This window comes from Gymnogyps californianus, chromosome 3 (assembly GCF_018139145.2).
Source record: "Gymnogyps californianus isolate 813 chromosome 3, ASM1813914v2, whole genome shotgun sequence".
Taxonomy (NCBI): domain Eukaryota; kingdom Metazoa; phylum Chordata; class Aves; order Accipitriformes; family Cathartidae; genus Gymnogyps; species Gymnogyps californianus.
The window spans coordinates 92,765,231-92,787,317 of NC_059473.1; the positions used below are offsets into that span (position 1 = coordinate 92,765,231).

General features: G+C 40.5%; 1 protein-coding gene across 1 annotated transcript in view; it reads left to right on the top strand.

Moving 5' to 3' along the window:
* Positions 1-22,087, top strand: part of FILIP1 (filamin A interacting protein 1) — a 110,646-nt gene that overhangs the window by 31,523 nt on the left and 57,036 nt on the right. The window contains exon 2 of the mRNA XM_050892997.1: positions 13,090-13,368. Coding sequence (XP_050748954.1) covers positions 13,096-13,368 — 273 coding nt within the window. The 5' untranslated portion in view covers positions 13,090-13,095. The remainder of the gene's footprint in view (positions 1-13,089; positions 13,369-22,087) is intronic.

The following is a 22,087-nucleotide window of genomic DNA, read 5'->3' on the forward strand; positions in this document are numbered from 1 at the left end:
TAGAAACCCAAGTGATGTTTATTCTCACTGGGAGTAAAACAGTATGTGAAATGTGAAATGAGCACATGAGAATACTTTCTGTTGTTACATCTTGTTTCTTAAGATAACTAAATATAGCACCTGAATATGACAAGAGGTGAATTTGCATCCTCACAGGAGGAAAACTGGTTAATCTTCCTTTTCCCAAACCACAAGTGAGAAGCTAAAAAGCAATAACAACATCATTTTGAGCAATTCAGAGGCAGGAGGAAAGATTAGGCTTTTGACCATAACTACCATTTACACCTAAGAAAGCAGCTGCCTGGGCAGCACAGGGTCCGGCTTGCTCCCCACAGAGCCAAGACGTGACAGAGCTGCCAATAGCGACCGCAGCAAGTCCTTGCCAAGGCCATGGGTCCACCGCACATGCACAGGAGAAGCAGCCCAAAGTAATTTCTCAGTCACCTAAACTTCCTTGAAGGCAGCTGAAAAATATTTAAGTAAACAAATAAATAATGCTGAGACATTACATAACTGCTGGGTCAGACAGTTTTTCACTAAATAAAGAGAAACAGTCATTTCTCTATTTATATGGTGCTTTCTTACCTGATTTACCAATCGTATACCATCTGTATATGCCTCCCCCCTTTTTTTTTTGGATGATGACCAAACTTTTTGGCATTATTGTGAAAAGTCAAATCAGTCTTTTAAATTTATATTGAGAGACCCAGTGATACCTTAATATTTAGAGGCACCCACCAATTCCCTTCAGCAATACTGACACCCACATTGCTTTTCTGTCATCCACCTCCTCCACCACCACAACGAAAATAGTATGATAAATTTTTTTCAGATTTATCTTAATTATTAAAAATTAGTCTCTAGTTTCACTTGCTCTAACTAAAAGAAAGCTAACATAGGTCCATTGTTTATTGCTGTTTCTTAAATTACTTGTTTTGGGCAATAATGGCCAAATTCTCCCCACTTTTCCTCCCGAGAGAGAGTTCAGCACAAGGAGTTGCGGCTGGAGAGTCAGATGAGCTCATTTCCCAGTTAGGTAGCTCAGTAAAGGTGAGCTTTTGACTCTTTTCAGTACTTTTTAGAAATACTGGGTTCTCTGCTCCTCTCGGACAGAAGTGTCCCTGTGGCAGCGGTCTGTGTACTGATGCCTTGTAGAAAATCCATCCCAACAGCACAAGCCACTTAAGTTTGCGACTTCATTAACAGAAAGTTGGCAGGATTGGTTATAGCAGGGACTGTGAGGGGTGGACGCAGTCCTACAGCCTCTGTCATGCCCTAACATTTGACAGTGGCACTGTGTCAGATGCTTATAACGAGGTGTGAAAAACCTGCTATTGCCTCCCCACCCAACAGCAAAATTGGCCTTTGTGATGAGGCATTTATGGATCCAGCGCCAGTTTATCAGTCAGCTTACCGATGTGCCCACATTTAGGGGCACAGCCTCTTTAGAGAGGTCGGTGGTAGCTCAGAGGGGCAAAACTGAGACCTTCCAGCACACCCCAGGGGCAGGATGCAGCGGTGTCCTCCAGCCACGTCCCCTCACAGGGAGGCTGGAGCAACGCCGCCCTCTGCCCAGCACCTTTTTCCATGGAAAGAAAATCAGGGGATGCTTTCCCTGATAGACAGGAGCCATGGCAGGCTTCAGCAGTGGCCACTGGAGCTGCATGACCGAGGACGAGGACAGGCTTGAAGTCTTAACATAGCCTCAGAGAGCTTGGGCTCCATTTCAAAGACACTGCAGATTATGGATGAAACCTAAACTCTTAGCTCAGTCACACAAGTGAGATACTTAAAGCTGAACAGTGTGAATTTGTGCCAGTGCAGATGATTTTATCTTCATGGAGGCTTGTAAAACACCCACTCCATTTGTAGGAACTCTTTTTAATATCTTTCCATGGCTCTGAACTGAAATTACTTTCTAAGAAAAGCAGCTAAGAATTTTTTACTCTATCCTAGTGGAAAAACAGAAAATTCAACCTTTTCTAAAAGTTAAGTAAGGTAGGGTGTTTGGCTAGTTGCAACAAGACAAACACAATTCACTTAGATTTTATCCCTGTTGAAATTGGATGTTAAGAAGTCACAGACATTAAAGCAACTTGAATCTGGCAGCAGGTAATTATAGTTATGTTAATGCGAGACCAAGCCCATTCAGAGATATTTATTTGCTTCTTCCTCCTCTCTTCCTTCCCTACTTAAAGTAGCTATGCTGTGTTTTCAGCTTAGCCTGACTTTTTGCTCTGAACTAAAAAGCCAGGCGAAGATTTGAGCAGATTAACGTTGACAGGCTGTTCAAAAAAAAGATCAAAACCAGCTCAACCTGTAGATGCAGGATAACTCTTTAACATCATTCTTTTCAAGTGAAGAAATTGTCTAGGGATTTTGAAACCAAGACATTAGAAGAGGCACGTAAATATGGTTTCTAGAAATGAAAGCTATTAAAGTGGATGAGGCCATTTTCAATGCCCAGGTGAGGTATCTGCAGGTTTTTGTGTTGCTCCCTGTGAGCGTGAGGCATTGGTATTATTTAAATCAGTTAGGCTGACATTTACTTCTTTACTTTCTTTGCCACAAGTTCTGAAGTCAGTGGAAAGCCTGCAGAATTACTGGGAAATAATGACAGTCACTGGGCTGGCACTGCCAGGAATGAAGTAAGACTCTCCTTTCCTTTTACCTCTTTACAAATAGTAATGACAAGCGAAGGCCAGGGCTTTGAATAATGCAAGGGCCACTCTGGAGCCTCGAAGTGCTAGTCGTCTTATCAGTGACATGAAGCAGAAGAGCTCAAAGTTTGTGCCACTGAGCCCAGCAAAAGCCAGGAGAAGCCTGGTGTGAAGTGGGGATGTTGTGCAACCTCTCTCTCTGCTGCAGCTGCCCTGTCTCTTCCTGACCCCTGCTGAACTGCTCTCTCTCCAGACCATCCTTCAGTAGCAACTTAAAAATACACCTCTAGAATAAGTAATATACTTCTGCATGCCTTGAGTTAACTTACTTGAAAACATACGGATTCTTTTCTGTTTTCCCACCACTCTCTGCTTATTTTCTCTCCGCAGACTGTGTATTTATGGTAAGTTGCACTTTCCCTTTGCACGGCTGATTAGTTTTCCATTTCCTTTGTTTGTAAAGGAGCAGGCTGTGGAAAGGAAAGGCTGTAAATTAAACAGTGCCAGGGTATGAGCACAGATACTGGAAGGTGAATGTCTGTACTCTTATTAAACTGTTGGAGTGGTCCCTGGCACGCTTTTGGCCAGGCCACTTAACACCCTCCTGAACCATTTGATATTGTGTTTCGGGAGTCAGCATGGGCTAGGAGCAATTCCCAGTGGGCAGTGTGGATGCAGCCAGCATGTTATGGATGCTAAGAGGGCTTAAGAGCCTGAAGGATTTTCCAGGACAGCTGGCCTTACAGTCAGAGAGCAGTCCTGGACATGATTAATCTCCAGTATATATGTAGCCAGAGAATTCCTTTTTTTTTTTTTCCCCCCAACGGGAAAAATATTATTGTAAAACCACCAAAATTGATAGTGAAACTCAAGGGCAGGTTTAGTATCAGAGACTATTTTTAACTCCTTGTTTTGAAACCAGTTAAACTTCACAGAGGAGGAACCTTTTGGGAGGTGGAAGGCAGCCCAGTCTAAAGGAGGGGGTTAAATTCACCTCTCACCAAATGACCAGGCATTCATGTGCAAGCTGGTACTCTGTGTCTATCAACAACTGAAACTTCCTACAAAGGAGTCACTGAGAGAGATTTGGAACTTGCTCCCTGCTTTGGTTGACAGCTGAAATTTGAGATGCTGCAGATGTGTTTTTACACTGTTGTCTCTTGGAGACAGTATTTGTAGAAGATACAGGTCCTCTGTATAACTTTTTTCCCCTTTGCTGTAAAATCTGTAAGGGTATCTATATCATGATTATTTTTCGTTATTTTTATAAAACAAAAGAAGAATAAATTAGTCAAATGTAAAATGTAGCTATAGTTGTTTACTGGTTTCAGCAAAATCAGAGCTGTGCAAATTATGGCTACTGAAAGGAATATGGGATTCACGATTCACGTCTGGTCAGCAAGAGACAGCAAAATACTTCCCTCGACCCAAAGCCTGAAGTTTGCTTTTGGGACATTTAGCTTTTTGTCTTGTCTCACACTTGTTAAAATCCAAGTTGATTTTGAAATAAAAAATAATTTTAAAGTGAAATGTTGAAACAGATTTTGTAGAAAGCTAATAAGAGTTAGTTTCCTCATTTCCTAATTGCATTCCCTATTTGCCCCGTGGTTCATTCCTAGGTTAAAGTAGGATTGCAAGGACCACAGAATGACTTTACTTTCCATGCTGTGTTTCCTCAGTGATATATCAGTTTTAGGCATTTTGGTTGGTCATTGTAAGGGTAGGGACAAGGGACTCGGAGGCAAGAGCTGTGATAATTATCAGGCTGCTCCTGTCTATTGCTGCTTTCAGCAGTTTCCTGCCATCTTGGAAGCAGAAAATGCATTGTTATAGGAGCAGTGGTCTTCAGAAACTACTTACGAGAGATACAGCATGGTTCCTAAGTCCACAGTGTATTTGATTATCAGCTTGGTTCTATGCTGTCAACAAAAAGAAATTACTAATGCTTACCTAACACCAAAGATTACCCATCTGCAGGAGTGAAAAATCTTTGGCAGGCCAGCTAATCTGCATCACCTCTCTTACCATTTTCCAGGCACGTTCTGGCTGTCAGGTGATAAAACAAATGTTTAGTGGGTTTGGACTGAAACTAATGGTGACATTGCTAGCTTTATCTTCATGTGAAGTTCACAATTTGATTTTCAATTGAAATGGCATAACTCAAAAGGGCAGAAAGCTGTAAAACAATATGTGAAGAATGATAGGGCACAGTGCTCATCCAGCCCTCAAGGGGTGGCTGTGTCTTGAGACAGGCTCCATCAGCTGGGTGCAAGGTACGCAGCCCCAGGAAGCAGGGGCATGTCTTTCCTCCAAGGATCCGTGCTTTTCCTTCAAATCGGGAGTAGTCCTGGGCACAGGACACTCCAGTGTGCTGGAAACAGGCCTGGAAGAGGGATGAGTAGAAAGCAACCCACTCCCACATCTCCCAGCTCAGCTGAAATGTGCTAGAAAGACTGCATCGCAGGCAGTTAGCACCGTTGCCACCTACCTTGCTCCTGGCCAGTCCCTTTTAGCCACATAGCCACTCCGAAGAATAAATATCTAAACCCTCGTCAGATCTAGTGGCATGTTTGTCTAGTGGTGTCAGCTACTTGATCTGTCTCTTCTCTATGACTCCTGTTTGTACTTTCTGGCAGCTGGGAAGCACAGTAATCAAAACACGGGTAGAGTGATATATAAAAGTTTATTTTTTTGACTGAATGATGATCTAATAGCTTATCATTCCTCATGCCTCATGCATCCAAGATGTTTTTCCAGATGAAGCCTGGGAAACATGAATCTTTGTGAAACAAGTCTATGATGTTACTCCTTAGTTGGTCAGCATGCATTACTCAAGTAAAAGTATTCCAGCTGAAACCACAAGTTTTCCTGAAAATGACAAAATTAATGGAATTATACCAGCATAAACTCTGTTCTTTGTAAATCTGTGCCATAATTTAGCCAGAGAAGAGTTTATCTTGGAATTAAGAAAATGGTGTTAAAGGGGTATAAATCTACCTTAGTGATGACTGGCTTTCCTCTTTTAGTTTTGTAAAATCCTTTTCTGCTTTCATGCAGTTTATACCTATTCAGAATGGCACCTGGATATGGAATTTTCAGAAATCTTTTTCTTTTCTTCTTGAGAATACATTTATGCTTATTCCTCTCACTTCCTTTTTCAAGCAAAGGAACTATTATTGATATAATCCTTGGTGAATATAATCCATGTGCTACTATGCTCCACTGTTATAAGAATCAATTTTAGAAGCTATAAAATAAATCTTTGATAAAGCAAAAAAGCTTTGCTGATTCTTGTGCTGTACCTCAACAAGTGTGTCTGCTATAACTTTGCTACTTTTCTACACTATTTGTAAGCAGCATAAAAAGAAAAGTTCCAAAAGACTAAAACAGATCAGGGAATAACGAGATAGCGGTGACTTGATAGAAGAAAATAATCTGTGTCCTGCATCTAAAACAATCACCGCATTTTTGTCGGATGATACCCTTAACAGGGACAAATTCTCCTCCTTTCTCATAAATAAAAAGACTCAAGTTTCTTCCACTGATGAGACTCCGTGTATGGTATGACAAAATGAGGGAGACTTTGTGACATCTGTCTGTCACGGGGCAATATCTTCTTCCTTCCTATCCTCTCCCCCTCACTCGAGCGCAGGCAGCGGGTGCAGCCCAGGGACCAGCCCAATCTGCTGCATCTGGCAAAGGGCTTACAGGGCGAGAGGAAGCCCACAGAGCAGCGCTTCCAATGCAGGTGGTGCAAACCCCGCTATGGAGGCAGCGTCAACAGGATGACATGAACATTTCTTCTTCAGTGCATGAGGCTCAGCACGCATGCTTGGGCGTTGCTCCTCCTAACACCTGTATGAGAAATGCTTTTCCAGCGCAGCAAGCAGACCAGGGGAAAGGATGAAGGCAGTAGTGGTGTTATGTAGCTAGACTACCCACAAGTCCTCTCCTAGTCTGTATAAGAATTCTAGCCCTGTGGCTTGGTTATTCAATCTATTTACTGAGTAGGGAATTGTCCTGATTCATAAAGTATCCATACCTCCGTGCCAGTACTCCAAAAACAAGGGCAAGCAGCTAATACGTGCTCTCACAAAAGCACACGGGTAACGTATAATGCTGTCAGAAGGAACAAAGACCTTTTCTTGTTTGCTCTTGCAGATAAGTCATGATGCATATGAGGGCAAGAGATTGGGGGAGGGTTAGACAGCACAATGGATCAGTGCTGTAGGCATGAATGTTTAGAAATTCAGGAAACTCCAGAATTGCTAAGGGTAGATATTTGTTCTGTTCTTCATTATATTAGTCATTTCGTTTAGCACTCTCCTCTGACCAGCATGACTGAAACAAACACTGGAGCCATCTGCAAAAGCAAAACCAAGAATGAGGTCTGTGTTCCCTTGGCATGGTGTTGTTCGGCTATCGCACAGTTCGGAGTCTGACACATGTCTGCTTCATGCAGCATCCAAGTCCAACCGGGCAGCATTGCTCAGCATGTGCCTCTGCACAATGCAGCCAACAGTTCCCACCTGGTCCTATGACAACCTCTTGGTAGCATGATTCCTTTTTATTTCTTCAAGTCAGACAAAACAATAATAACAAACATTTGCAGAGTGCAGGAAAACAGCCTGGAATAACTAATAATAAGGAATAACTAATAATAAACCTAATAATTTTAATCAGTTTCTGAGGTGGTGTGAACAGTTGCATCTCTACATGTTTGTCCTGTGAAAGCCATACCACTGAGGCCATGTAGCCTTAGTTCTGGCTATCCAGATCCCTTGGGTCTAAAGCCATCCATCCCCATCAGGGGTGGTCCTTGCTGAGGACTTCTAAGCCAACAAGGTCAATTTGGTGTCCCTATCTTCCTCTCTTCCTGACATCTGAGAAGGTGTCTTCTTTTTTTGTATTTTTGTTTGGTGTTTTTTTCTTGGTATCTATTACTTGCAGATACAGACTGATACTATTTAAAAAATTTTCCAGCTCTCCTCCTCATTTATGGAATGTTTCAGATCTGATGGAGGTTTTATATGATTTGGTCTCCATTTTGAGTATATTTAAATTATTTTTCACTCCTGGTGCTATACATTGATCCATAATCACCGGGCAGACATTTGGCTTGCTCAGTGTCTGAGTTCTCAGCAATCATCTCCCCTGTGTACCAGGCGCTTCTGCACAGCTCTTTGCTCCACTCCAAATGCCTGCATAGCGGAGCCTCTGAAAGATACAGTTCCCATCATTCAGTTCCCAAAGCCACAGCTGAGAAACAATTCCAGTTTTGGCTCTCTAATAACCCATTTGCACTGACCTTACAATACATTGTCAGCCTGTCAGAAACCCAGCACTTTCATGTGATATCTTAATCAGTTAGATCTGCAACTGAACTCCAGACTACAAATTTATAGCCAAAGGCAACAACCATATCATGGCTGTAAATCAACTTTTTTGTGTGTGTGTGTATTATAGCATTATTATTATTATTATTATTATTTTAAGGGAAAGCACTATGGAGCCAAAATCAGCATGTCCAATTAGCAGGAGGGACTACACGTTAAGTTCAAAGAACCCTTTTGCGTTATCTGATTCTAATAGCACTAGTAACAGAGCCTAATCTAACCTGTCATTTCAAGAGCTATAGGGAGAACAAATTGCCGTCAATGGGGAAAAGGTTTGGAACAACATGCAGCCTGTCCTCTTCTGACATCCTACTCAGCAAATTCCTCACAGATTTCCTCTTGATGTCAGTAAAACTAACATAAAGGTTATTTCATGAAATCTTGTGTGGATTGCTAACTTGTGAAAACCAAAGGACCCGTGCCCAGAACAACAATACAGACTCAAGTAAATAATCATAGCATTTGTCCTTTGTGCTTAGAGCTTAACAAACGAGTGAAACAGAGGAGAGGCTGAAGAGTTCCCATGCCAAGTACCAATGCTGTGAGCACATATTGAAACGAGTAGCCAATAAATGTCGAAATCAAGGTGACTGATCATATAAAGACTTCTTGTTTGACTGGAGACTGTTAGGAAAGGTTTCCAGTTTAATATGCAATATGATGAGGAGTGGAAAAAAAAATAGTACAGTTAAATATTAAATGCTAAAGTCATTATAAATCATACCAGCTATTTCTTCAGGGAACACAATCCCTTCAGCAGATCAGGAATGCTGTAAGAGATAGAGACGTGATTAGGGCAGACAGCAGGAGGACATTTGTTACCAGTGTTAGACTGGCAGTGTCCCCAGAATCAATTTTGGAACACTGGTGAAACAACAGATAGGCAAAGTTTTGGGATTTTGGTATTTCCATAGCGAAATAATATTGTGCAACTGGTCAGAAACTTTTCTTCTTTATCATGATGCCATCAGAAATACAGACGGATGTCCAAAATGATAATACTAAGCACTCCTTTCCAGCACACAGTATTTCAGCCAAGATCACTGGTATGTTCTGGCTACTTCACGCTGCTCTAATTAAAACTCAGTCATCCTTACAGCTGTTTTGTATTCCTAGAGCACTGCACAACAGCTGGATCATGCCGTTGATTTTGGCCCTTAAACTCCTTGGAAATTACTGTGTGAATACCAAAACTTTGGCCCTTTCTGTCACCGTTTAAGCTTGAGTTCACCTGCATCTCTGGCTTCAGCACACAACACCTTTGCATGTGGATAACATGTTGGAAAAGTATCAACGTGGTAACTGAAGACAGAGTAGGTGTTAGCGTTACACTGATTTTGGCAGGCTTTTACACAAAGAAAAGCTGTTAGGGGCAATGTCCCCGAGAGTGACAGACTGTCTGCCACACTTACTGTGATGTAAGACTTGCTGCAAAATAAATCTACAAGTGCTAAAGAAATTTTTAAAAAGGCCAAGTTTGACTTCCTTTAGCAACAATCATATTCTAATTAGCTAGTTGATACAAAACTCCAGATCAATTGGTTAAGCTGCTCTGCTGCTGTATTAAGGAATTAAAAAAAAAAAAATTTGCACCTGTCCTTTGTGGACCTATATTGATTTACATCAAGTAAAAGTACACTTTAAATATGCATTCCTTATTTCTCTGTTAGCACGCTTATAAACCTATAGTCAACTACTTAGTCTTTACATGGCTTCATGAATTGTTATCTCAGCTCCCACAGGGACAGATGGATGAAAGTGGCTGTCTTGAGTTATGATGTGACAGGGTGACACACCACCTTTCGTGAAGTCTAACATATCCAGCTAAGTGCATCTGGTTGATTATGCAATGCTTGACATGGATGATGTGTCTCAACTAGTCATGAGTTAAATTTAAAATTAATTGTGCACCTTCAGGTCTAACAGTTGAGTCATCTTACTACAGAGAAATCACTAATGCGGCATGTTACTAAGCAGAATACACTGTAATGTAATAATCTGTTTTCCACTGGAAAACATATGTAAGACAGACTTGCAATATTTATTCTTAAAACATGTAGGATGTTCTAGAGCCATGAAGCCATTCACTGTAAGCCATGAAAAATAGGTTTGGTTTAGAGATGAAAGTGGCTGGAGGCTGTGACCCACAGGGACTCAGAAGGAAACACTTAGAAAATAGAGACATTGAATCCCAAGTGCTCTCTCCTGAGAGGAAGCATGGTTGGAAAGTTTAAAACCCATTAAAGTTAAACAAATTGAAAAGCCCTATCTGAGAGGAAACATAGTACAATGTTTATTTTTCCATTACAAACCTGAGACCTAAAAGATTTCCTGAGGTTCTCAGGTATTGTTCATGCTTATAATGGAGATCTGTTTTTAGAAAGTGTAATTCATGTGTTTAATCCAAACCGTTTGATGAAAAACACACTGCATAAGCATTCAGGAAGTTAAAGGCCATTGTATACCTGTATCACGTATTGTTTGGATAGGAGCAGACCTACAATGCAAGGAATCTCATCGTGAAACTCTCTCACTCGAGAACTTTGGGTCTAATTCTCTCCCCATTTATGCTGCTGGACGAATTCCACTGAATTAATGAAGTTAAGACATGAGTAACCAATGATAATAAAAAGACAATCTTCATGCTGAGTGTGAAACTACCAAAATGCAAGGCTAATGTGAGCAAAAGATTTATAACACTGGCCTGAGTCAAGTAAGTAGCAAGCCATAGCAGGCCCAGCGTAACATTAGCCAAGCTGATCAGTCAATGTATTTTAGGTTTTGCACCATCACTAGTGAATTGTTGCTCTGAGATCCTTATCAGAAAAGTGTGTGATGTTAGCGATGTTGAGAAGCATCTGTTTGACTAATGAACAAGCTGCAAACTAAATTCAGAGATTAATTTAAGTGAGAGGAAAGATTTGGAAACAGTGGAATATTATTCATTAGATCTATTGATATAAAAACTGGGCAAGTTTCAGACATACAGACCTTTCTTCAGCTTTCTTCAGTCTGTTTGTTCAAATTGTAGTTGACCTAAAGCAAGATATTTCTCTGTGCAGATCTTGCTTTCTAGTATTCTTAGACTATCTTGGGTAAACTAGATTTAAGTAAAAAATTAAGGTACCAGAAAATATGACCATATACAAAAGTAAATTGGAGTAAGGCAACATAAACTCCTGACGGTTTCCCTTGTCTGTTATACAAGCAATTTCAAGTAGGATGAAGAATATCTATTTTCTAGGAGACCAACTTACTTTTTACATCTGAGTTTGGCCCTGAACCAAGCCTAAATTCACTATTGCCTTTGTATTGTGTATGACAAATATCTTGATTACAAATAACAATCAGGGTCGTCTACAGTTAAACACCGAAAATAATTACAAAGACCTACTTCAACATAACATAGGAAGGTGACAGGATAGCAAGGTGACAGGATAGCGATATAGGTCCATATATAAACATGTCTGAGTATCCTATGCAGAACTATTTAATAATGATAAGTAATAAAATACACACTGATGAACCCATCCTGTCTTCTGTGCCATTGTTAGTCAGTGACGCAGGACGAGACCTTACAGGATAAATGGGATTTTAAGGGATAGCAACCTCCCTGGCCTATCTGCAGGGTCAAGGGGGAACAAAGGAGAAAGATGTTCGTAGGAGAAGACAACAGACAGGCAGATTAAGCTAATTTTAGTTGAATGTGTTGTGTGGATGACAACTTGAAAAGGGCTGATGGGTAAGAAAGAGAAGAACTGTGAAAAGATTTGAAGATAAGGGCAAGTGGTTTAATTTGATATTGCTGAATGGCATTCAGCAGAGGGAATCAGAGAAGACTGTTGTTTGATGAGAATAATACACAGGAAGGATGATTTTCACAGCTATGTTTTGTGTGAGACCAAGGCTGTGTTACTTGTAAACTAAACAGGCCCAGGGCCCCCATTCTGTCCCTGGGGTCAAATAGCACAATCCAGCCATGCTTATACTACTAAATGCTCTTCTCTTCCAGGACAGGGTGGCTGCATCTGGACCTGGCCTGGGTTAATTCCTGAATTGTGCCCAGGAACTGGTTGGCAGAGTGGTAGTTTGCCTGGACTTGAAGTGTGCCAAGGAGCGTGCTAAAAATTTAGCAATACAGTAGGTCAAGTGCCAGGGCTCAGGAACATTTGCTGTCACTGTTTAATTTCCTAGGATAGACATAGTCTAAGAGTGCAGTGTAGGTGCTTAAGAGGGCAGAGATGTAAGCATTCAATAACCATGACCTGACATTTTGGAGAAGCCCTGAATCTTCTGGAAGGACTGCATTGATCTTGCCCGTTTACCTCTTAGTGGTTTCACGCCCTCTGTGCTCTTTTTTCAAACTTCTTTTCAATTTTCTTTTATGGCACTTACTGTCTAATAATCTCATGCAGTATTTAGCTTAAGATGGAGTTTACCACTTGATTTAGTCTGCATTCCCCATTTTTCTTGGTTACCTGGAATAAAACCATTGCTTCGCTCAGGGAAACTATAGTGTCACCTTTTTTTGTCATGCATTGTCACGCCACTCTCGTAGAGAATTTATACTCAAGGAATATGCTTTTCTAAAATTTAATTGCATTCCTATCTGTCAAGTAAACCTCATGTTAAAATAAGATCTACTTAACAGCCTACTTTGTTTTGTAGTGATGAATTGTGAATGATCAAAATGTTGACTGAAGGAAAGGGAACACTGGAAAATGTTCTTTATCATTTTCCTGCATCACTTTTAAGTTCCATACATTTTAACTCATATCAGCATCTTGGCATGCTGAAAAAGATGGTTACCTTTACTTTAGGACTCTATTCAATTTATAATTAATGCCTTGGTTTCACTGTCTGCCACACACAGAGCTGTTGAAATGGTTGAGCCTACTACCTCCATCTCTTGAGCATGACAGTATTTTTCAGTTTTTAGAAGATTGTTGTTCTTCCAAAAGGCAGTATTTCCACTGCGGCTTTTTGTAAGTAATTTTTTTTATGAATGCATCTTTATGTTTGTCTCTTTCTAGGTAGGGATGAGATCCCGAAACCAAGGTGGAGAAAGCTCGTCTAACGGGCACTTCTCCAGTTCCAAGCCTGTCATCAGCCATGCAGAGAATGAAAAACTTCAGGAGGATGCCAAGAAAAAGAACAAACCTCATCAGAAGGAAGATGAGGTCATGGTTTCAGCAACTGTCAAACGGCACTCAAAATCACCTGGACCTACTGAACGAAAGAACAAGAAGTCCATAGAGCTTTCTAAAGAGGACTTGATAAAACTCCTCAGTATAATGGAAGGAGAACTGCAGGTAAATTAAACATCTTTTTTACTGTATTTTCTATGTATCTATTTATTTCTAGGTTGTTCAAGATGCACAGGGCTGAACTGACAGTGACATGCAAATTTAAGGCAAAGGACCGTAAGGAGAGAGCAGTGGTAGTTGGTGTTTAACAGGATAGCCACGGTTTTATGTACTGCTTTATTTACCATCTCTATCTGCGGCTACCAAAGCAATAGAAAGTGTAAACACCTGTCACAACTGACAAAGGAAGGGGGATCTGAAGGTCTCGAACACTTAAAAAGAGGCAGAAAACAACCACAGGGGAATCGGTTTGGAAAAAGGCAAGCAAATACAGTGAGTGTAATTATAATCGTTAACGCAAATATTCAAGGGACAAATCTGCAAGTCAGTAATACTGAAAAAAGGACTTAAGATGGCCCCTGGATCTTCTGCATATTCAGATGTTGCTCAGGGCTCAACCAAAGCTGTGCCTGTCCTGCCTGGCCTCCAGCACTCTGCACATTCCCTGCCTTGCAAAGGCCCATTAGTTTTATTTCTTGGAGTAGGGCTCACTTTTGAAAGTTTTCTCAGTTGTCCTGATTTGTCTGTTTATTCAGCTCAGTAGTAAGTCCTTGATGGCAGACAGCCTGATTTTGTGCTTAACTCACATCCCCCAAATTTCCATCCACTTTTGAGGATTCTCTTAGTTGCTAATAAATCACTGAGCTCTCAGGAGTCTCAGCCTTCATGGAAAATGCGATTTCAAAATAAAGAGCTGAAACATGGTATTTCAAAAAGTCAATATGAAGACTTCTGACTTTTCAGAACTTATCCCCTTTTGTCGTAGGACTGCTTGCCAAATTTATGCATTCTCTTGTTTGCACTTTAATGATATTTTTCACTGAATCTATGGACAAGCAGGAAAAAAAATGCCCAACCTGTGTGAAAACATTTTACGTCTCAATCCCTTTATTCTAGTTAAACATCATTATTTAGCATTTCATATAAGGCTTTACTTTTTCCCTGAAACCCACATTCATAACATTTTTACTTTAATTTTGGACTTGTTACCATCTTATCTGATTAAGAGAAGCAATTGTTTCGGAAGTGATCAGTTAATTTCTTTGGTATATGAGTCACCTGAGTTGCACCATTACCACAACGCTGAGATTTCATCTTAAGTATCGCTCTTCCCGTACATAATTCACCTTCAGTTTGTCAGAAAGTACTTCCAAGTTTCAGAAAATATGCATTCAAAGTAAGTAATTTTGTCACAAAGACAGAGAACAGTCATTTTGCAGTGAAAAACTGGGGAAAAAAGCAAGAAAATCTGTTGAATGCAATTTTGCAAAGGAAAAAAACTTTTATCATTACAGAACAGTATCCATATTTATAGTGCTTCATTTTACTTTATACAAAAACTTATATATGTAATTTCCTAAAAGATGGAGCTAGCATGCAGCTTCAGTGGTGAATAGAGCCAAACCTCATTAGAAATGTATCACGCTCACATTGTTCAGGAAGATTTACCCTGAAGTCACCTTTGTGGTCTGGACAGAGCAGGTGAAGAAAGTCACTAATGTTTCCTGGGTGGCAATAAATGTGGTCTTTATTCTTATCTCTGAATAATTCTCCTGTTCAATACACGGAAATGTGTCTCTTCATCGTCTTTTACTTTGTGGGGGAGTTGCACAACCTTTAAAGGACTGCCCATGTTCTCATTTTCCCTATGGGGATGCTGAGGATAGCTGCCATCTGCACTGTAATATGGGCTGAAAATCCTCACCAAGGTGATACTCCCATTGCCCTGGACAATATTTTTAGGGATATTCATACATACAGACCCCACAGAGATGTTAGGCACTGCTAAAGCTTCCTGGCATCATGGAAGGATTGTGAGGACAACCACGCTGGTAGCCGTAGAGTGCGTCTGTCCTTCTGCTCCTTACTGCCAGGCAGGGAAGAGAATCATTATTCTTTTTAATCCATAGGAGTTTTTTATTTCATTTCAAAAACCCTGTGTTAGTTAGTTAGTTACCTGGTACCTGTGTTGAACCGTTACTGAAGTGGGCAAGCTACAGCACTTTGGCTTGAGATGAGAGCCTGGCTTTGATGCTGCAAACAAAGATGAGCCAAAGAAGACTCCAGCCAAAGTAAATACTCTGGTATTACCTCCTGGCTGTCACAGTGACCTAATGCACTGAGTCATTTTGTGGCTTTTAATTTTCAGATCTGTTCGGACATCTCTGGTGGCTGGCTGGCATTTTGTTGGACTGACAAATCAGACTGTGGGTTTATTTTGAAGCCATTTCAATACTGGCAAAGCAAACATTATATAGGCATATGTAAGAAGATTTTGTTTTGACAATAAAAGCAGGCTGTACCTGTAGGGAGATCCAATGTTTTTTGAAGAAAAAAATGGGATAAAATACCATGACCATTTACTCAGCAGCCATGAACAGGACGGATCTTATGTCTGCACTACTGAATGCAGAGCAGGGTGACGCTGCCTTGTAAACCCCACACAGCAAGCTCAGCCACAGGAAGTAATCTGGTCATGACAACCATGGGGTTAGCAGGGTAAACTGGTAATGTATACATATGCTTCATGTGCCTAGTTCACTATTCATATAATCTAACAATATAGCAAACATAGACCCATGCCATGTTGCTGTCGGTATCAGTTTTGAGTCCTTACTTTGGGACCTGACCTCCCAGCTCTGCATTTTGAAGGTGAACATGCCAGTAAACTGTGGAGACATGCCCTAGCAGTGATGTTTATGTCTTCTTTTTTTTTTTTTTTTTTTTTTTTAAATTATAGTGACCTCAGGTAGCTTGCCTGTGCTGTAGCTTCTAGGGCCAAGTTGGACTCGGCTTTGCCTGTCGTCAGATTTCCTGGCTGGGCCCTGTGCACTTACTGAATATAGAGAAGGAAAGGTTTTCATAAACAGCTGAGGTCACCATAGCCTAGGCGTTATTTTGTAAGAAAACAAAAAGGGAGAAAAAGTATACAGAAGCTGCGGCGATGAAAATGTATCCCAATATAAATGGCTGGAGAGCTCTTAAGTGCAACCTCTCCAAAGGAGAGTGGGAAACAAATGAACTGATGACAGGAATTGATTTTAAAGGCCTTATAGCTCAGTAGAGTGTCTTTTCTCTTGTGAGAGCTCACTGCTCATATAAAAAAAGCAGTGATTACATGGTCTTTAAACACATATTGAATATACAGGGGCAAAAAATCCATGAGGGATTTCTTCCTATATCTGGAAAAAAAATTCTAATTTTTAAATACTGCAAAACTGATTTGAAAAGAAAACGTCAAACACCAGTAGAATAAATCGGACCATGAAGGCACAGTATTAATTTCCTTAGTAGTTACAGTGATTTCAGTCAAACCAACATATGAATATTATTAATTACAGAGCAACACAGGCAGTGTGCATCTTTACAATAATGATATAATCCTATCTGTGGTTCACAGATTTTTGTCCAACAGCCTATGTATTTGTCCTGGCAGGAATATATTCCCTGTACACTTTCTGAGCAGCAGCCATTAATCTCCAGCAATACCAACACTGATTTTCAACATTTCCTGATTAGGTGCCTAAAAGGAAATGAGGAGCAGTATCCATGCATGTTTACCATTCACTCTTCTATTGTGTGTTTGGAAAAAAACCCACAATAATAAAAGTTCATTTACGAAGATAGCATCCCACTACAAATCATTGGGTTTTTCAAGAAAAATAATTTCTTAGCCAGGTTCTGTGCCTATTACCAGATGACAATTTAAGCTTGGGAGACAGTTTCCTATATTTCATACCAATTCAAATAGGAGCAACTTTTCCACTTGAGGCCTTTATTATAGCCCATGTTTTACTGTGTTTCTGCAGTGCAGAAATGGCGTTCATTCCCTGCAGCTCAGCCACCCGTTCCTGTTGAGGTCCCTCACACGCTTTAGGGCTGAGGGAAATGCTTCCTGAGAGCCTGGCACTGTGGAGGAGCAGAGCTTTGCTCCTCAGAGCCAGGCAGTGGTGTGGGATGTAAATGAAATACGTGTTAAGGTATCAGCTGTACCTTTCTCCTGCTGCAGGACTGAGGATGTGGATGGGCAACATGTGAAACATGATGTCTTGGAGAACAGTATGTATAAAATACAACTTAGATGTAGATTAATCACAAGCCACAATTCCTGAGAAGTCTTCAGACTTCCAAATGGTCTAATGTAACACTGGGTTTGGACTGACTTTCGAAGGGAAACACTGTGTAGCAGATATTCAGAGGTAAATCTATTTGCATAGCATCCCTCCTTCAAGGAGAAAGACCAAATGACTCCACTGTCAAAGAAGTCCTTTCCTTTAATCTGTATTTATTGAAGACTGCATTTAGTGGTTAATTTGAGTGCTCACACAAGGTGTCAGAGCGATAGCTCCCAAGGAAGGATGTCTCCTCTTGCCTGGGGACCAGCAGCCAACACACACCATGGCAAGATGTGCTCCCCCTGTATCTCTGGTCCTGACTCGAAGCCAACACTTCTCATCATGTCCAGTTTGATTTGGTCTCTCTGATGAGACTGCTAGTGAAAATATCATTCCAGGATTAAGACTGCCAGCCTAGGGCTAGCAGGTTAATTGCATTTGTGCCACGGATTACCAAACTGCAGATTGCACTGGTGGAAGGGTTGTTGTAGGGCAGGTATGGGGGGCTGGTTGCTGATGGCTGAAATAGGGTAATCGTGGGGGGAACGAGCTATCTCATCCAACAGAGCCAGGAGGAGCTCACCTTCAGGGGGGCTGCAAGACTTTCTTCTTAACCTGGGTGTATCAGGGAAGGGTTTGCAGAGGTGGGTGTGGGTGTGTGTTTTGTTCCCTCTGGTGAGGTCCTTACAAAACACTTAGATACCAGTGGCTGTACATCCCGCCATGAGGGAAATCCTCTTTCTTAGGTAAGGAATAGCAGGTACCCACATGGGTATAGGTGATCTATTACCTATTGCATTCTAACATTTTTAAAGGTATTTTGGTATTTTACCATCTGTCTTTCTACCAGAAAAATAAGCTTTGTAAATGTAAAGGGGGAAAGGAAAATTGTTTACTGTTTCCATTTTTCTTTCTACTTTCTTTCTTTTTTGTATAGCTATATATTTTATTAATACATTCTAGTCTATAATCATTCTGTTCTGTTCTCTTTCCCAAGATCTATCTTTCCCTCTTTCTTCAGCTTTCCTTCCCTTCTCCTTTATTTCTCTAGTTGTGACCTTTTTCCCTATTCTACCTTTTTGTCACTTCCTCATCCTCATACTGCAGATGCATTGACTGACCCATTTTCCTGAGAATCCTGGACATAAAACTCTAGAAGATCTGCTGTAAATCAAGTCCCAGCAGCTAATTCTTTAGGCAAGCCCTTCATTTAACCTTTGTCATTAATTTATCGAGCTGTGTTTTAAGACTAGGTGAGTTGTTTATCTTGACTACTCCTATTGGAAAATAGTTCCAGAACAGAAAAGCTTTAATGTTTAGCAAATTTATTTCTTTTAATTTCTAGTGTAATTGTAATTATGCCTAGTGAAACCTTTATGAAATTTTGTTATACGCCAATCATGCTTTGAAAAGCCTACCTCTCTCCCTACTGTTCAGTGCCTGATGTGTTTGTAGACAGCAGTCTCGCACCCTCTGAGTCTTTATTTTGCTGTGCTAGCCATGCCACGTCCTTTTAGCTTCCTCTAGCAAAACAGACTTTCCACTTCTTCCATCACCCCTTGATCAGCACCAGTTACACCCTGGGTTCACCTTTCTTAACAACTGTAGCTGGAAATGCATGCGGTGCAGTAGGAGAGAGCTCACTGGTGCCTTGTACATTTTGTTTAATATTTCCCTTTCTCTGCCGACATGGCTTTACTTGGCCTTCCCATCACTTGTCAGTCTGATTGATATAAGCCAGAGAGTTTGACTCTGCAGCTGTGGCTGTGATGTTTTTCTCTCTCTTCTTCCTCTTGCTGCAATGTGTAAACTTTCATGTAATGCCTTGAACTGCTTTTGTTTTGAACTTGACTTTCCTGAGATGCTGAAACAACATTGTGATAGCCATCTAGGTATTGCTTAGTTAAAAACACCATATAAACTCCTATATTTTTTCTTCAGTGCCTTTCTTGACACTCTTGCATTAATACTATTAAATACTGAGCTGCTTGAAAGCTCAAGCAAGGAATATGGGATAGACAGGTGGGTGGAAACCAGATGTGTTTCTTTTGGGTAATATTAAAGTCAGAAGAGAAAGTTGGGACAAGATGCCTTGGCACTGGAGGAAAGAGTACATAACAGAGTGAAGAGAAGCAGTTTTCAAATGGTCATTAGCAAAATCTCACAGTTTGAGAAGCTGAAGAGGAGCCAGAGTAAAGCCAGAGAAAAGTGCATGTAGAGTAGCTTTGCATACGTATTTATAACTGCGAAGTCTTATTAATTGGATTGAAATAGTTTAGGATTTTCTGAGCATATCATACAGATGAAATTCAAATTCCCCAAGAGAAAAACCTTGGCATGTACAGAGTTACAGGGAAAAAGAGAAGATAGGGTTAATGTGAGGAGGGAGAGATGACTTAAGGAGAATGGAATGAGAGGAAAGAGGTTGGGCAATAGAAGAAAAAGAGTGTAAGGAAAGGGGGAATACAACAGTGATAAATGGAGCCAAGCTAGAGACATAGAAAGGGGACATAGAAAAGGCAAGACAATGAAGAGAAAGATGGTATGCACCCTGTAGCAAAATGAGAGCCTAAAAAAATCCCTAAAAATGTCTGGCATAAGAATACCAGTACAATGAGTTAAAAAATTTTCTCCCCTCTGACTGACCCCTTGTTTGTTTGTTTGTGTTTTCCTGGTGAAGCAGGCTTTTGCAGGACAAAAAAAATTAAGTTAGGATAGACTTCAGACCACAAATGCTCTTGTCTATTTTCATTGAATAATTTATAAGCAGAGATTAATTTTGTCCAGAATAGTGTGTTTTTTCTGTAGCTTGCAATCATTGCTGTGCAAAGTGCAGGAGATACCATGGGAGGTAAGCAGGGCTTGTCTAGCAAGTCCCAGGACCATGAATTTTGAAACAGAACCCTGCTGTTTTATGAGAGGAAAAAAAAAAGATAAGACAGTGTACTGAAATACAGTTAAATTGTGCTATTCAGGCAATTTCCTGCTCCCTCTGAAATTAAGGGCAGAGGTACTATCAACCATAGTGATGATCGCCATCTCTTTGGTAATAGAATTTCTTTAGAATTATATGTTTTTCTAAGTAATTATCCTCAATAAAATGTCACTGTCATTGGACAGCTGTAGGCTGAAAACCTCTTTCACAAAGACTTTTAAACATACTTCTCTGTTAATGCCTGAGCTGTACTTAACAGAGCCACATCTATCATGTTATTTAGTCTTGGAGGGTCAGAAGAGAGAGGAATAATTGGCAGGTGTCTCTGATCCATTGAACATCTCGTCTAGAATGGAAGGAAGAGTATGAGCAGCTTGGGTTTTTTTCAAAAATTCTTGGTCTTCTGTCCAAAACAGAACAGTAAGGACTGCCCCCAATCAACTTTTAAGTTTTGTTCTTGTTCCCATTGGGATCAGTGTCTTTAACTCATCCTCCTTTGCAATCTTTTAAAAATAATTTTAATCAACTGATGTCATTTGACTCCTTTTTTTTTCATTTACTTAATAGAAATTGTATACTCAGTGCAACAGTAATGAGAAGCTTGTATCTTTTCTCATTTTCTTGAGAGAAGGCTCACTCTGTGAGAGAGTACATGGCCAACCCTTTTGCAATAAATGCTAGATGCATGGACTCTCTGGCTTTAAAATATCTGGGATTCTTGGGAGAGCTTGCAATGAGCATATGTCTTATGTGTCATAATGCTGTCCAGTACTCTGAGTCACCAGTTGTTAATTTAACAGTGCAGTTGTAGCTGAGTCTGTTTTTATTGACTTTGCTGCCCTAGTTGTGTATTTATTAAGCTTGTGTCTCCTGTTCTCCAGCTGAGGATCAGATAAGCTCTTGAGAGCAAAACAGATTATTTTCCATCCAAAATGAGCTTTAATAAAAGCAAATATAAGTCTTTATATAATAATTGTGAGAACATGGCTGATAAAGTGTCTTGTTTCTAGGGTTAAAGGCTCCACCTATTGGTTGACTAAAATGAGAGAAATTTAACATTTTTGCATAGAAAACTGCTGGCCCTACTGTACTTCCTGTGTCTTGCCACATCTTTACAAAATTGCTGGCTTCAGTGTAGAATTTTGCATGATGTCCAAAACAAAATGAGCTCAGTGACCTATTTCTGAGGGCTGTGCACATGCAGCACCCAAAATGATGCACTGCCGAGACGCTATGAAGGGAAGTCCTTTCCTAAGACAGGAATGGTCTGGATTTTGCAAGTGAAGTCTTTCTTATCCTGGAAATGATTGTTTTTCTTTGCAAAAAAATTAGCATCAATTCTTCCATACCAGCAAAATGAGTGGAACTGACTAACCCGAGTACAGTTGCATGGTAACTTCCAGGCATTTGTCAACTTCAAGTTTAAACAAGTCAGAAACAGAAGTATTGATGCGGTCAGCTTCATAATGAAAACCCATTTCCCCAGTATTGGCTCAGGCAGTCTCAGCAGTTCAGGCAAAACAGCATTTTGAAGGGCTTCAGAGTTGTTCCTGGGAATGCAATGGAGAGGGGAGAGGATGTCCAAGTGGGGCTTGGGGAGGGCAAGGGGAAGGAC